General features: G+C 51.0%; 1 protein-coding gene across 1 annotated transcript; it reads left to right on the forward strand.

The window, feature by feature from the left end:
- Nucleotides 1-15780: 15780 nt before the first annotated feature.
- On the forward strand, nucleotides 15781-16086 carry LOC141953715 (feather keratin Cos1-2). Its single transcript, XM_074892508.1, has one exon. It carries the CDS (start codon nucleotides 15781-15783, stop codon nucleotides 16084-16086), a length of 306 nt encoding a protein of 101 aa, XP_074748609.1.

Genomic DNA, 16086 nt, shown 5'->3' on the forward strand with positions numbered 1-16086 from the left:
CCCGCCGCTCCGCCGCCCGCGCCTCGCTGCCCCCCGCCAGCCCCGGCTCTCTGCTCCGGCCGCGGCGCCTCCTCTCCGCCGCCTCCGCTCCTCTCGGCCGCCGCCAGCTCCGCCCCGGGGCTGAGCCCTGCGCCGGCGCCGCTCGGGGGCTCGCCCGGGCTCAGAGTGCTCAGCGGCTCTGCACCGCCACCACTTGCGCTCCCGGCAATCCCACTCTCTCCCTCCTCCAGCAAGGGCTCCCCAGCAACAAGAAGCCTGCCCAGCGCCAGCTGCAGCCTGGGCCAGCAGCAGGGCCTTGGCCCAGCACATGCAGCAGCTTCCCAGAGCTGTCCCCGAGCTCAGCGCCTGCAAACAGCAGCCACTCACCTCCTGCCCATGGCACGGAGGAGGCTGAGAGCCTCCCTTCAGCTGCCCCTCTGCAGGCCGAGCACAATGCCTCCGAGCTGCTCTCTAGCAGAGGGGATGGGAGGCCAAGGGTGACCTGGGCGTGCAGGGTTCAGGGAGGGCAGGGGACAGGGGGAATCACAGAGTCACAGTGTAGCTGAGCAGGGACCTGCAGAGGTTGTCTGGATCAACCCCCCCTTGCAACAGATCCCCTTAAATCAAGTCACTCAAAGTCACATTCAGTCCAGCCCTGAACACCTCCCAGGGTGGACACTGCCAAACTTCTCTGGGAAACATGTTCTTTCTCTCCTTCTCCAGCCTGGAGACACTGTTGGGTGTTTTCCACAGACTTGCTGGGACTCCCCCACTTCCCACTACTCATGGCATTCATGAAAACTTTAAACAGCATTGCTCCTACTACTGATCCCTACTACTAGATCACAGTAGTGAGTGATGGCCGGCTCGGCTTTGGACTATGGTCACAAAACCTTGAGCCTGGTAGTCCAGCCAATATCCCACCCAGCTGATCATCCTCTTCCTGAACCCATTCATTTCCAAGGTGGACATAAGAGAAGTGCGAGAGAGGTTGTCAAGGTCTTGCTAAACTGTAGGTACACACCTCCCCTGCCCTTTCCTTGTCCACAGTGCCTGTTACCTCCTGACACACCAGCAAGGTTTCCCTCAGCTACACGAGAGCCTCAGCTTAGCAGCAGCTCCACGAAGAGGGGAATCAGCCCTGGCTGAGCTCTCCCAGCAGAGCTCCCTGGCACTGATCTCCCCGAGGTCACTCAGGGGAAGGGGGGAAGCCTTGGCTGCACTGTGTCCAAGCTGGGCCTGACTCAGGCAGACAAATATTCAGGAGGGGAGATGGGCTTAGAACATTTACCCACTGTACACAGCCCATGTCAGAAAGAGAGTCTCTTCTGGACACCTCTGTGGGGCAGCAGCAGGCTTTGGGGGATGTGGTGTTGAACCACATGTTGCTGGGCACTCAGAGTGAGATTCCAATGTGGGGCAGGAAGGTTTCTATGGTCTGAAATCCCAAGCCATCATCATTTCTTTGGATTTGCTTGTGAAACCCACAGGGTCTGTCCTTCCCCTCACAGCACAGCGATATCAGGCTTCATGCTCCTTTCATTCAGTACCTGTTTCATCCACGAGCTTGGTCCCTGCCTGATACAGCACCAGGTTGATGGGATGCACAAATACATTTGTCATGTGCAGGGACCTGAGAGAGGGCCATGTCCCAGCCCAGACACCACCGACACTGCACGGGAAGCAGATGCACTCAGGGATGGCCAGCACATGGTCAGCAGGATTCCTCAGCCTTTCTCCTTGCCCAGAAAGCAATCCCCGTCCTTCTGAACTCTCTAGAGCTGGGGAGAGCAGCCGTGTCCTGGCCTGGAGAGGCAGGGAGGGGGCACTGCCAGCCGTGCTGAGGCACTCCCACTGCTGTTACACTGAATTAAACTAAGGACCCAACCTGGAGTGAAACCATCCTTGTAGTGGCCTGAAATCGGCAGCAGCGGAGCGTGAGCTTTAGAGGGGCAGGAACAGGAGGGCTCAGGATCCAGGGGCTGCACTTCAGAGTGTCTTCCCTGGACACATCTCTAGCAGGCTGGTGCCATCACCGTTCAGCTGCACTCAGGCTCCTTCTGACCCTGGCAACCTGCTGCTCTGTGGTGCTCATGCACAGAGCAGAGGAGAGTGTCCCTGCCATGAGCAGCACATTCCCTCATGATAAAGGTCACACACAAGAACATAAAAAGAGAGGCTCCTGCACACCATCATGGAATTATACACATGTCTATGCTCCCAGATGCATTAAAAAAACTCCATCTGCTTACAAGTAAAGACAAGGAAAGAACACAGATGGGAACACCATGGCCCACGGACTCTGCTGAGCATCCCAAGGGACCAAGCAGTGTTAGGCAGGATGGGGTCAAACCGCAGCACCACAACACCTACACCTCGGGAGACAACAAAAAAGTGACCACTGATGTGAGTTGAAGAAGGAGGCAGGAAAAGAACATGACATGGCACAATCTCATGCATGGGAGCCCACGGCATCCATGTGAGGATGGCTGGAGCTTCTTCCTCAGAAACAACATTTCAAACAGCCCCACCAGAGTGACCCAGACTGACATCACTTGTCTGCACTAAAAGCATCCAACACTTGAGCTGAGTCTTCTGCCAGCACTGCTGCATTCCTGCCCTAGAAATCCTGGGGCCTTTCATCCCAGTGCTCAGAACAAGCCTTCACTGGGGAATGGGCATGGCACAAACCTGGAAATGAAAAGGAGCAGTGCAGGAAATGAAAGCACAGCCCATAGCATTAGCTGCGATGGTTTGCATTCAAGATGAGCTTGTCCGAAAATTGTTACCTCTGCAAAGGTGCCTCTGGTCCTGCGGCAGTGAAGGGCAGGTATAAAAGGCAGCCCAAGTCCCTGGTCTCTCATGCCCTTCTCTTGGCTCCTTCTGCTTGGGAACTAGGTGAGTCTGAAGCCCCTTCTCCTCCTTGTCCACAGTGAGATTGCCACTTTAGAGACATCCCAGCTGGTATTGCTCTGTCCTGTCCTGGGGTTTGGATCTTCTTGTCATGACAGAGGGAACTAAGGACAAGGTCTGTGTACAGAGAGATTGGCAAGTTAAGGCGGTTTTGGTTTATGAATTAGGAGAGATCTTCATTGGGTCAGGCTGCTCTTTTTTGTGGGCATGAAGACCATACGGCTTCTGGCAGAGCTTCCAGCTCCCTACTCAGCAGTAGACATGGCTCCTTTGTGACAGGGTAATCAAGGAAGCTCCTCACCCACCCTTGTGCTCGGCTTCCTCCCTGCTTCTACCCAGGTGCACCTCCACCCTCAGAGACATGTCCTGTTATGACCAGTGCCTGCCATGCTGGCCCTGTGGCCCCACCCCGCTGGCCAACAGCTGCAATGAGCCCTGTGTCAGGCAGTGCCAGAGCTCCACCGTCGTCATCCAGCCCTCCCCCGTGGTGGTGACCCTGCCCGGACCCATCCTCAGCTCCTTCCCACAGAACACCGTTGTGGGCTCCTCCACCTCCGCTGCCGTTGGCAGCATCCTCAGCTGTGACGGAGTGCCCATCAACTCTGGGGGCTTTGACCTCTCCTGCATTACCAGCCGCTACTGTGGCAGAAGGTGCCCACCCTGCTAAAGGTGTTAGGAAATCCCCAGGGACACACCTGGAGGAACTCAGAAAATGTCGCTGCGCAGAGGATGAACATTTTGGAGGTTGTTTTCAGGATAGCTGAATTGTTTTGCCTTTCGTTCCATTTTCTTTGTTTGCTTCCTACCACCTCACCCAGACAGTCTCCCCAGCACCAGCTGGAGAAGGCCCATTTATCTCCTCTCCCTCCGTGGGACAGGCAGAGAGACATCATGCAGGAACTTCTCTATGGCCAAGGACTGCAGATTCTCAGCTGCCCCCAGGGCTCCCTGCACTGCTGACCTCCACTTGGAGTGACTTTGTTTCCTTCTTTTGACTCATTAAAGTTCTGCTGCATTGAAGCCTGGCCTCCATGTGGTCTTTCCCTCTGTGGACACGCCCCAAACTGCCAAAGGAGAAGGGTGTTGCTCTGGGTGGAAGGGGGTGAGGGCACAAGGAGACCTTGCCTTGTTGTGTCTCTGTGCACAAATGCCCAGAAAGGCAGGAGGCTCTGAGGGCTCAGCAGCCCCATCAGCTCCTGAGCAAGAGCGTTCCTCTTGCTATGGCTGGAGCTGCACTGCCTTGGCAGGGGGTTGGCTTTGGGCTCTGAAAGGTGATTTGCTTTGCAGAATGGCAAGAGTGGTAAAGAAGGGAAGAGCCCTTGGGATGGCCCAGAGCTGCTACTCCACCTTCCTCTGCCCTCCACCACTCAATCTAGGGGCCATGGCCAGCACACATGGACGGGACTAACAGGGAGAAGTCGCTCATGCTGCTGAATGTCTTGAGGCTGGAAATTGGAGCTACACCTGTGGGAGCTGAGGGTAGTCAGCACAGAAATGGGGACAGTGAAACAGTGTATTTCTGAGGGGGATCTAATTGCTCTGAGACAGAATGTGCAGGAGAACATGAAGATCAGTGAGGACAAGGGTGCTGGGTGCACTTCCCAAGAGAGCTGTGGGTAAGTGCAGAGCTCTTGACTGCTTCACTGGTCCCTCCAGAGAGTTTGTGCTCAGGAACTGGCTGCCATTGTGGGGAGAGAGGATTTCATTACATGTAAATCTCATCCCTTCTGATCGGTGGAAACGTGTCTCAGCAGACACTACACTCTCATATGCTATTTCCTATGTGAACATCCAGATGCCTTGACAAAAGTGTACAAGTGGAAGAATGGAACTCCCCACACACATGTCCTTCATCAAGAGGGAATTACAGCTCATGAAGCACAGCTCAGAACATCTGAAAGACAAAAACTCTATAACAGCATTTCACTTGCATGTCTGAAATCTTTTTTCCCTAGTCATGCTGCTAATCACCATCATCACCATCCCATATAGACCTCCTATGCTACCAGACTAAACCTTATAAGAAGCAGAAGGTACCTCAGGTCCTTGGCAATGATGATACCATCTGCAATTGTCCTTGTAGAAGAGGGAGGGATGGCATTGTTTCTGACAGATGAGTAAGACCCTTGGCCAAAGCACTGCCAAAGCTCTGCTACTGACTGTTGGCATGACCTCTAGTTTGAATGCACAACTGTGGAGATGTGGAAAATTTAGGATAAGGGCACAGTTGCCATGCAGGCTTTACACTTCAAATGAGGGTATTGTTTCCAGAATTGGTTGTCTTTTAATAGTGATTTAAACCATGCTGTGTGTCTGCTGTGTGTAAGGCAGGCACTGAGCTGTCTCAACCTGTGCTTCTTATTTCACTGCTGTGGCCTGTTTCTATGGCCCATGTGTCTTCATCTACATGGGACCCCCCTTCAGCAGGGTCACTAGGCAGAGCAGTGCTTCTTGTTTTCATTGTTCTTATTCCCCATCTCAACCCCTTGATTTAGGCCCTAAGAAACAGGGATGCAAAAGCTGCTCTGAGCAGGTTCAGGAACTGGCATTTGTTCACATGAAGTAAACAACTGGCAGGGTGTTGTGACCCTCACCTGAAGACCGTTGTACATTGAGGAGTTCTGGATCCATGTAACAGATAACCTGAGGTGATCCTGGCCTCTGCTGTGTTGTGCTACACGCAGAGCCCTCCTCCTCCAGGACTGTAGTCTCAGAGCAGGACTGGCTGCTCTGCGTCATGCTGACACCTCTCCAACTAGTAAAACATTGTTAGAAGCTGGGGTTGTCCAGCAGACACATTTGCCTTTCAAGAACCTTTCTTGGCCTGTACAGAAAGCGTCTGGGTCCTGATGCAGGACCGTAGGTTACTGGGTTTGGGGTATAGCAGCTGCTCCCCATAGTGTCATCCTGCCAGAGTAGTCAGAGGCCGCTGCTCTATGTTTGCTGTGCTGCCTCAGGGGTATGGGCACAGCCTCCTGCCTTCCCAGGGGACTGTGGCCCAGCACTAGAAGGAATGCAGTCTGTTCCCATGGTGTGGAAAAAACCTGCTCCAGTGTGGGTTTCTCTCCATGGGTCATGGTTTCTGTCAGGAGTCTGCTCTAGCTTGGCTCCTGACAGAAACTGGCTGCAACATCCTCAGGGCATCTCCACTTACTCCAGGGTGAAGTCCTCTGTGGGCTGCAGGGTGGATCTCTGCTCCATTGTGGTCCTCCATGGGTTGCAGGGGGACAATCTGCATTACCACTGTCTTCTCCATGGCTCCAGAACCTGGAGAACCTCCTTATCCTCTTACTTCACTGATCTTGGTGTCTGCATAGTTGTTTCTCTCACATTTTCTCATTCTTCTCTTGCAGCTGCTGTGCAGAGGCTTTTACCCTTCCTTGAATATGGTGTGACAGAGGCTCTTCCAACGTTGCTGATGAGCTCAGGTTTGGCCAGCAGCAGGTCCACCTTGGAGCCAGCTGTTACTGGCTCTGTCCAACATGGCGGTAGCTACTGGCAACTTCTCACAGAAGCCACCCCTGCAGCCCTTCCACTACCAAAACCTTGGCAGGTAAATCAAATGCACTCTCCTTATTCTTGTGCTATTATGTGCAGAAACCGTTTTGCATATAGGAACTTTGGCTTCAGGATAAACTCAGCCAGCTCATGATGACCGAGGAGACTGCAAGCAGGTCCCTCTCCCTGCAGGCAAGTACACCACCTGCACCTGCATGCAAAACACAAGAAAAACCACCAGCACATCAGTTAAAATGGGGGGGGGGGGGCGGGAATTACATGAACATTCACAGAGTAGTCAAACCATTTTTTCAGCTGCTTTGTAAATTACTTTTGCTTCTGTAATTCTCTGCCTTTTGAAGACAGAGTATTTACCTTAAAGTGAGTCTAGAGGTGGGTTCACTACTACATCACTTCTGGTGCACCAGCCTCAGTGTCTGCAGCCTGAGGGGAGTCTGGCTTGTCGCAGGCACACACCCTTCTGCTGCCACATGAGTGTGTCACTGTGGCACCGCTCCCTTTGCAAGGGCAGGGGTTGGTCTCAGACCCTTGAGGAGGTCACTAACTTCAGGCCGGAGTTTCTAACATGCAGGATTTGTTTTTTCTTTTACATGTAACTGGTGAATTCTTTGTGGGGCTGCAGCCCATACACACGGAAATACACATACAAACATTGGTGTGCACAGATGTTCTCTGTGTGTGTTTGGGAAAGTGTGTCCACGACTGTGCATGTATTTTAGCACACGCACATGTCTTCGTGCAGGAGAGCATGAATGTGTGTGACTGATCAGCATGTATGTAATTGTGTGGGCACAGGTGATGTAGATGTGTGCTTTTGTGTGTGTACATGTGTGTAGAGGAGCATGCATGTATATCTGTATGCAAATGCATGCATGCAATGTTACCGTAAAAGCTGGCAGAGGAACTCTAAGACTCGTTTTGGAGTTTTAGAGCAGGAACGTGCATATGTGTAAGCATACATGTGTTTGACTATCTGTGCGTACATTTGGCATGGGGGGGTGGATGTGCATGTTGGTATGAACATGGGCTCCTTTGGCAACATGTGTGCACACCCCTCTTTCTAAGGGACACGTATGAGTTGCTCTGTGGGTGCGTGTCAGACCATGTGTGTGGTTGTGCCTGTGTGTGTGAATTCGTTTGTGTACTGAAGGGAAATTCAAAGTGTAACTGCTCATCAGTGGTGATCTGTGACCAAGGAATGTTCTGGCAGGGAGGGCAAGAAGGCCCAGGTGCAGAAGGGGTGAAAGTGGCTGGCAGCAGGGATGCCAGAGACAGAAGGACTCCCTGCAAGGGAGTGCAGTTTCCCTTGGTGAGGACAGAAGAAACAGCTGCAGCATTGTCTTGTAGCAGTGCTGGAATGTGAACGCTCAGTGGCCACCTTTGGGCAGCAGAGCAGGTGCTGGGGGACAGACCCAATGCCAGGCTGAGGTGCCTCATGCCAGCCCTCACAGGATTGGTGCTGGTGCCAGTGCACATAAGGAATCGGCTCCTGACGCATCTTTGCAGACTCCTTGTAGAAATTATTATGGTGGTAACACTCTAATATTTTGATCATTTGGTGATGGTGACTTTTTTCATATCTAACCAAAAGTATGTGTTTAATTTGCCTGAAAGTGTGCAATAAAAATTCCCAAACAGCACCCATATCTGTCTGTGTGAGCATGTCTGTGCGTGTGTATACGTTGGTGTGCATATAGGTGTGCATGTGTGTGCACCCATGAGGGTGCGTCAAAGGTCTTGCTTAAATCCATGTACAGCCCATCCACTGCCCCTCCCCTTCCCCACAGTGCCAGTCACCTCCTCACAGAAAGCAATGAGGTTGCTCAGGCGTGATTTGCCCTCAGTAAACCCATGTCAGCTGCTCCCAACACACTTCTTGCCTTTCAGTTGTTTAGGAACAGCTTCCGAGAGTATTTGCTCCATCTCCATTCCAGGGACTGAGTAGAGACTGTCCAGCCAGCTCCTCAAACACCCTTGGATACATCTCAGGTGGTCCCATGAGCTTGTGTATATCCAGATGAGAGTAAGAGCTCCTGAGTTCTTCTTCTACTGTGGGTGCTGCTTCATTCCCTGAGAGCCTGCGGGAAGTTTGAGAGATGTGGTGAGCCTGAGGAGAAGCCATATTAGTAAAAACTGAGTAGAAATAGGCATTGAGTACATCAGCCTTTTCCCTATCATTTGTCACCAGGTCCCCATCCTCACTGAGCAATAAGCCCACATCTAGTTAGCCTTCCAAGCACTTCAATCCCATGGCCAAACCCCATAGCCATGTCCAAAGTTCTCAAGGACAGATGGAGAGCAGGGAGAAAGCTTTTTTGTGTGTGAATGGGCTCAAGCTGTTCATGTTACTCTCATCATCTGCATCTCCCCCTCACAGCAGGTGCAGATCATTCTCCCCTCAACCACACTGAAACCTTTGAGACAGGACTTGCAGAAGATTAATCTGCTGAGTCCAACACCTCTGTGTGTGTACATGTGTGTGTGTGTGTGGTTGGTGTCTGCAAGTGGAGGCCTATAACAATTAGTGATTAATGTGTACAGAGAAAATATCCTAATCTTGAGAATAGATATATCCTGGCAGAATTGCTCAAACAAGGCAGATAAAAAAGAACATCTTGGCTGGACAACAGAGTTGGGAAACATCCAAGGGGAAGAAATTTCCAGATTTTACTTACCACCTACACAGCTGTCAAGCTTGAAGGAGTCACCCCGTGGATACACCACAGCAGGACCAAGCCAGCCACACCACCAGAATGGACTGTTAAACAAGAAGGACTTCTGCGCTTAAAATTAACCCGGGAATCATGAAGTCCTGGGTTACACCTCTTGTGGTGATCTCAGGAGGTGCAGAAGTTGATACAGACGGGGGGGGGGGCGATGCAGACTTAGATGAAAACTTGATTCTAACTTTGATACAAGGGTTTGGTAGAATGCATAATCTTACTAGTGTTACAGCACGCATCCCATTTCCTCATTCAACTAGTCAGCCTATCCCGTGGGCTGTTCTACCAATGAATTCATCTTTGTTAGGGGAATATGATAACATCAAAAAAGCCTTTGAACGGGCTAACGTCTCCTATTATTTAGAGAAAGAGAACAAGTGTAGACAAAGAGGTAGTGATGTCTTACAAGATGCTACTCCTTGGAGATTAGGAGATAATAGAACAGTATTCGGGAGGGGTTCAGAGGAACAATGTCCCTAAGGATCACAACCCTTAAATGCCCAGTTTTTGGGCCTCTGGCAGACAGGCTGCAGGATTACTGGAACTCTGTGTTACTGCTAGCAAAGTGCCTAATGGGGCCACCGCTCCAGAATGTACTAACCTTAGGAAAAAAGTCAGAGTTTGGACAAGACCTTTAGAAGATCTATAAGAGGTATATAGGTATTGGAGGTATATAGGAAAGGTAGACTGGTGCTTTAATTGGGGCACGAAGCCTATTTATGACAGCAGAGCTAGTTGGAGGTGCCCCAATGTCCTAAATCATAGTAAAATATCAATCCTAAATTCTACTTTGATGATGACAGAATATTGTAAGAAACAAAATTTCTCAAATGGAGATTGTAAACAAGGAATTTTGTCTCCACGTTACACGACATGGGTCACATCAAATGGATATTGGACTACCTGACTACAGCTTAGTACAATAACTAGACAAGTAACTTTAGGATTACTGACCCTATGTCGTACACGGAAAAAGAAGTCAATCAAAGCACGATACTGGGGACAAATTAAAAGGGATACCGAAACAGAAAAAGACCTTGATACCTGGACAGGGCCTTCCATAGCAGTACCCAACTTGATTGGAGGCTCCAAAGTTTCCTATTACCAGGACTAATGACTTTAGAAAATCAAGTAATGATAGAGAATTTGACTTGGCAAGTAGAAACCACTCATTAAGAGAGCTTTAAACTAGGTTTGAAGGGAGAAGGGGACAAAACTGGAACTCCCAGAAATAAGCCCCAGGGTAGATTACCAGAGCTTGTGGGCTGTTGTGGCAGTGATGACCCTCACCCTGCCATCTCAGTGGAGGCAAGGGATGTAGACATGCAGCACACCAAAGATGCAAGGGATACTGATGGATCAGTAACTGTGTTAACACCTGTGAAAGGTCAGGCCGGACTTAGGACCTCTAAATGCAAAAAGGTGCTGGGGACATCAATCCATCTGAAGTGCATCTATACCAATGCACACAGCATGGGTAACAAACAGGAGGAGCTTGAAGCTGTGATGCAACAGGAAAATTATGATGTAGTGACTATTCCAGAAACATGGTGGGATGTCTCCCATGACTGGAGTACGCCAGTTGATGGCCACAAGCTCTTTAGAAGGGACAGATAAGGCAGGAGAGGCGGTGGGGTGGCGCGGCACTGTATGTTAGGGACTGTTAGGATTGCTTCGATCACATGTGTAGTGAAGACAGGGTGGAGTGTCTTTGCATTAGAATCAGGGGGAAGGCCAACAGGGCAGATGTTGTAGTAGGAGTCTACTATAGGCCACCCAACCAGGACAGAGAGGTGGATGAAATATTCTATAGGCACTTAGGAGTAATCTCATGATCGCTTGCCCTTGTTCTTGTGGGAGACTTTAACTTCGCAGGCATCTGCTGGAAATACAACACAGCAGAGCAGGACCAGTCCCAGAGATTCCTGGAATGTGTGGGAGATAACTTCCTGACACAGCTGGTGAGTGAACCGAGCAGAGAAGGTGCCCTGCTGGATCTCCTCTTTGTGAACAGAGAAGGACTGGTGGATGATGTGGTGGTTGGAGGCTGACTAGGGCACAGCAGTCCTGAAATAATGGAGTTCTCTATTCTTAGAGAGGCCAGGAGAGGGGGCAGCAGAACTGCCATCCTGGACTTCCCAAGGGCTGACTTTGACTTGTTTAGGCACCTGCTTGAGAGAATCCCTTGGGAGACGGTCCTGAAGAGTATAGGGGTCCAGGAAGGCTGGACACTCTTTAAGAAGGAAGTCTTAATGGCACAGGAGCAGGCTGTCCCCAGGTGCTATAAGAGAAGCTGGCGCCAGAGAAGACTTCCCTGGCTAAACAGGGAGCTTTGGCTGCAACTCAGGGAGAAAAGGAGAGTTTATGGCCTTTGGAAGAAGGGGCTAGTGATTCACAATGATTACAAAGATGCTGTAAGGCTGTGCAGGGCAGAAATCAGGAGGTCTAAAGCCCAGCTAGAAATTAATTTGGCTTCAGCTGTCAAAGATAACAAGAAATGTTTCTATAAGTACATCAACAGCAAAAGAAAGACCGGGGAGAGCCTCCATCCCCTGCTAGACGCAGGAGGAAACATGGTAACAAGTGATGAGGAAAAGGCTGAGGTTCTTAATGGCTTCTTTGCCTCAGTCTTTAATAACAAGACTAGTTGTACTGAGGGAATCCAGCCTCCTCAGCCAGAAGACAGAGACTGGGAGAATGACCCCCCCACAGTCCAGGAGGAGACAGTCAGTGACTGCATGACACAGACATACACAAGTCTATGGGACTGGATGGGATACACCCGAGGGTGATGAAGGAACTGGCTGGGGTGCTCGGCAAACTGCTTTCCATTATTTCCCAGCAGTCCTGGCTGACCGGGGAGGTCTCAACAGATTGGAAACTGGCCAATGTGACGCCCATATATAAGAAGGATCGGAAGGATGATCTGGGAAATTACAGGCCTGTCAGCTTGACTTTGGTGCCCGGGAAGCTGATGGAGCAGCTCATCCTGAGCACCATCATACAACACATGCCGGACAACCAGATGATCAGGCCCAGTCAACATGGGTTTAGGAAAGGCAGGTCCTGCTTGACAAAGCTGATCTCCTTCTATGACATGGTGACCCGCTTATTGGATGAGGGAAAGGCTGTGCATGTTGTCTACCTTGACTTTAGTAAGGCCTTTGACACTGTTTCCCACATCATTCTTCTGGCAAAACTGGCTGTTTGCAGCTTGGATGGGCACAAGCTTTGCTGGGTAAAAAACTGGCTGGCTGGCCGGGCCCAAAGAGTTGTGGTGAATGGAGTCAAATCCGGTTGGCGGCCGGTCACGAGTGGTGTCCCCCAGGGCTGGGTTTTGGGGCCACTCCTGTTTAACATCTTTATTGATGATCTAGACGAGGGGATCGAGTGCACCCTCAGTAAGTTTGCAGATGACACCCAGTTGGGTGGGAGTGTTGATCTGCTCGAGGGTAGGGAGGCTCTGCAGAGAGACCTGGCCAGGCTGGAGCGACGGGCTGAGGCCAACTGGGGGAGTTTCAATAAGGCCAAATGCCGGGTGCTGCACTTGGGCCACAACAACCCCCAGCAGCGCTACAGGCTTGGGGAGGAGTGGCTGGAGAGCTGCCAGTCAGGGAGGGACCTGGGGGTGTTCATTGACAGCCGGCTGAACACGAGCCAGCAGTGTGGCCCCACAGAAAGGCGAATGGCATCCTGGCTTGTATCAGCAATAGTGTGACCATCAGGGTGAGAGAAGGGATCTTACCCCTGTACTCGGCACTGGTGAGGCCGCACCTCGATTACTGTGTTCAGTTTTGGGCCCCTCACTCCAAAAAGGACATTGAATTACTCGAGCATGTCCTGAAAAGGGCAATGGAGCTGGTGCAGGGTCTGGAGCACAAGTCTGGTGCGGAGCAGCTGGGGGAACTGGGGTTGTTTAGTCTGGAGAAGAGAAGGCTGAGGGGAGACCTCATCACCCTCTACAACTACCTGAAAGGAGGTTGGAGAAAGGTGGGGATGAGTCTCTTTAACGAACTAACAAGTGATAGGACAAGAGGGAATGGCCTCAAGCTGTGCCAGGGCAGGGTCAGAGTGGCTCTTAGGAAGGATTTCTTTGCAGAAGGGGTTGTTGGGCGTTGGAATGGGCTGCCCAGGGCAGGGGGGGAGTCCCCATCCCTGGAGGGGTTGAAGAGTCGGGTTGACCCAGCGACCCAGCGCTGAGGGATCTGGTGGAGTTGAGAACTGTCAGTGTGAGGTTAATGGTTGGACTGGATGATTTTCAAGGTCTTTTCCAACCTTGATGATTCTGTGATTCTGTGAAATTACAAGACCAGTACACCTCTCAAGACCCCCTGACTTTGTCAGTGTATAGAAACCAGTAACCTTATTTTTATTTTTGTATTTTACTGCAATGTATATAACTTGATTTATATTCATTTATATTTCAAGTATACTTGAAGCAGCTCCTCTTTCAAGAGCTCCTCCAATAAATCAACCTCTCTCCAATGTTCTCCCTCAGCCAAGGGGACATCTGGAGAATGGTGCATGAAGAGATGTCATCTGGATCATTTCCATTGGCTGAGCTGGTGAGTGAAGCCTGCCCAAGACTTCTAGCAAACACTTCCAATGCCTTACATGTTTAAGGAGAGCTGGATTAAGGGGGATTTCTCTACTCTTAAGCCACATGAGACTTCTGGTATGTAAATTCCTAAGGAGGGAGAAAGGAGGGAAAGGGATCCTTCAGATGGTGGTTCAGATCCAACTGTCTTAGATACCTACCTGAGGTGAGATTGGTTCTCCCCTAGAGCATTAATCAAGAATCCTCCTTTATCTGCAGGGAGGGCATAGATGAAACCACTCAGTTCACCGGGGTTCTCAGCAGAGCTACCTTGAGGGGGTTTCAACTGAGAGGATTTTGCCTTCAACCACTGAGGCATGGGTGCCTCTGCCCAAGTAGAGATGTCTAACTTTTTCATCTAAGCTTCTCACTAGTTTCCTGCCTTAGTCCTTAGAGACAACATTGCACTTCTAGTGGGCTTTTAGTCGTGTCTATGAGGCAAGATGGGCCATGTCTCTCTCCCAAGAACCTTTACTCTGTCCAAAAATGGGGGGTAAGCTGAGGAACTGAGATAAGAGGACTTCATCATACACCTTTCAAGTGGGTGAGCAGAAGTCCTTCCCCTGACTCTGAAATGGCAAAATTCCAAAGAGGTGACTCCTACCCCTAGTAGCTATGCTGAGAAGCAGAGGTCAGTGGAGGAAATGGTGGTATTAACAAAAGCTAACTGTGCTAAGACATGGAAGAAAGAAAATGTACAAGACCATGAGTCATTGAGTAATGACTGTCGTGATAGCCTGCTGTCCTGTGTCCCTGCCATCTCATTTGGAAAATTCAGTGCCTCTTCCTTGGACACATCTCTAGCAGGCTGGTGCCATCACCAGTCAGCAGCACTCACACTCTTTCTGACCCTGGAAACATGCTGCTCTGTGGTGCTCATGGACAGAGCAGAGGAGAGTGTCTGGGCCATGAGCAGCACATTCCCTCGTGATGAAGGACACACAAGGAAGTACATAAGCTCATGAACACCAGGGTGGAATTATATAAAAATATGTGCTCCCATCTACATCCCCACAAACCCATCTCCTTACAAGTAAACACAAGAAAAGAACACACCTGGGAACAAAAGGGACCATGGACTCTGCTGAGGATCCCAGGGGACTGGGCAGTGTTAGGCAGGATGGGGTCAAACCCCAGCAGCACAACACCTACATCTGGGGCGGCAACCACAAGTGACCACAGAGGTGAGCTGAGGAGGGAGGCAGGGAAAGAAAATGACATGGAACAATCTTATGCACGGGAACCCACGGCATCCATCTGAGGATGGCTGGAGCTTTTTCTTAAAAAAAACACTTCAAACAGCCCCACCAGAGTGACCCAGACTGACATCACTTGCCTGCTCTGGAAATATCCAACACTTGAGCTGAGTCTTCTGCCAGCACTGCTGCATTCCTGCCCTAGAAATCCTGGGGCCTTTCATCCCAGTGCTCAGAACAAGCCTTCACTGGGGAATGGGCATGGCACAAACCTGGAAATGAAAAGGAGCAGTGCAGGAAATGAAAGCACAGCCCATAGCATTAGCTGCGATGGTTTGCATTCAAGATGAGCTTGTCAGAAAATTGTTACCTCTGCAAAGGTGCCTCTGGTCCTGCGGCAGTGAAGGGCAGGTATAAAAGGCAGCCCAAGTCCCTGCTCTCTCATGCACTTCTCTTGGCTCCTTCTGCTTGGGAACCAGGTGAGTCTGAAGCCCCTTCTCCTCCTCGTCCACAGATAGATCTGCACTTGAGAGACATCCCAGCTAATATTGCTCTGTCCTGTCCTGGGGTTTGGATTTTCTTGTCATGACAGAGAGAAGTGGGGAGAAGGTGTGCTTAGAGAGAGTTTGTGGGTCTGAGGGGGCTTTTAGGTTTTGGATTAGGACAGAGCTTCACTGGGCCAGGCTGTTCTTTGTGGGGGAATGAAGACCGTGTAGCTCTTGGCAGAGCTTCCAGCTCCCCACTCAACACTGGCCTGGTTCCTTTGTGCAAGGGTAACCAGACAGCTCCTCACCCACCCTTGTGCTCTGCTTCCTCCCTGTTTCTACCCAGGTGCAGCTCCACCCTCAGAGACATGTCCTGCTACGACCAGTGCCTGCCATGCCGGCCCTGCGGCCCGACCCCGCTGGCCAACAGCTGCAATGAGCCCTGTGTCAGGCAGTGCCAGAGCTCCACCGTTGCCATCCAGCCCTCCCCCGTGGTGGTGACCCTGCCCGGACCCATCCTCAGCTCCTTCCCACAGAACACCGTTGTGGGCTCCTCCACCTCCGCTGCCGTTGGCAGCATCCTCAGCTGTGACGGAGTGCCCATCAACTCTGGGGGCTTTGACCTCTCCTGCATTACCAGCCGCTACTGTGGCAGAAGGTGCCCCCCCTGCTAA

The sequence above is a fragment of the Strix uralensis genome, chromosome 22 (genome assembly GCF_047716275.1).
Source record: "Strix uralensis isolate ZFMK-TIS-50842 chromosome 22, bStrUra1, whole genome shotgun sequence".
NCBI classification, from domain to species: Eukaryota; Metazoa; Chordata; class Aves; order Strigiformes; family Strigidae; genus Strix; species Strix uralensis.

Coding starts and splice junctions, on each gene's coding strand:
- LOC141953715 (XM_074892508.1), top strand. CDS start 15,781: ATGTCCTGCTACGACCAGTGCCTGCCATGCCGGCCCTGCGGCCCGACC.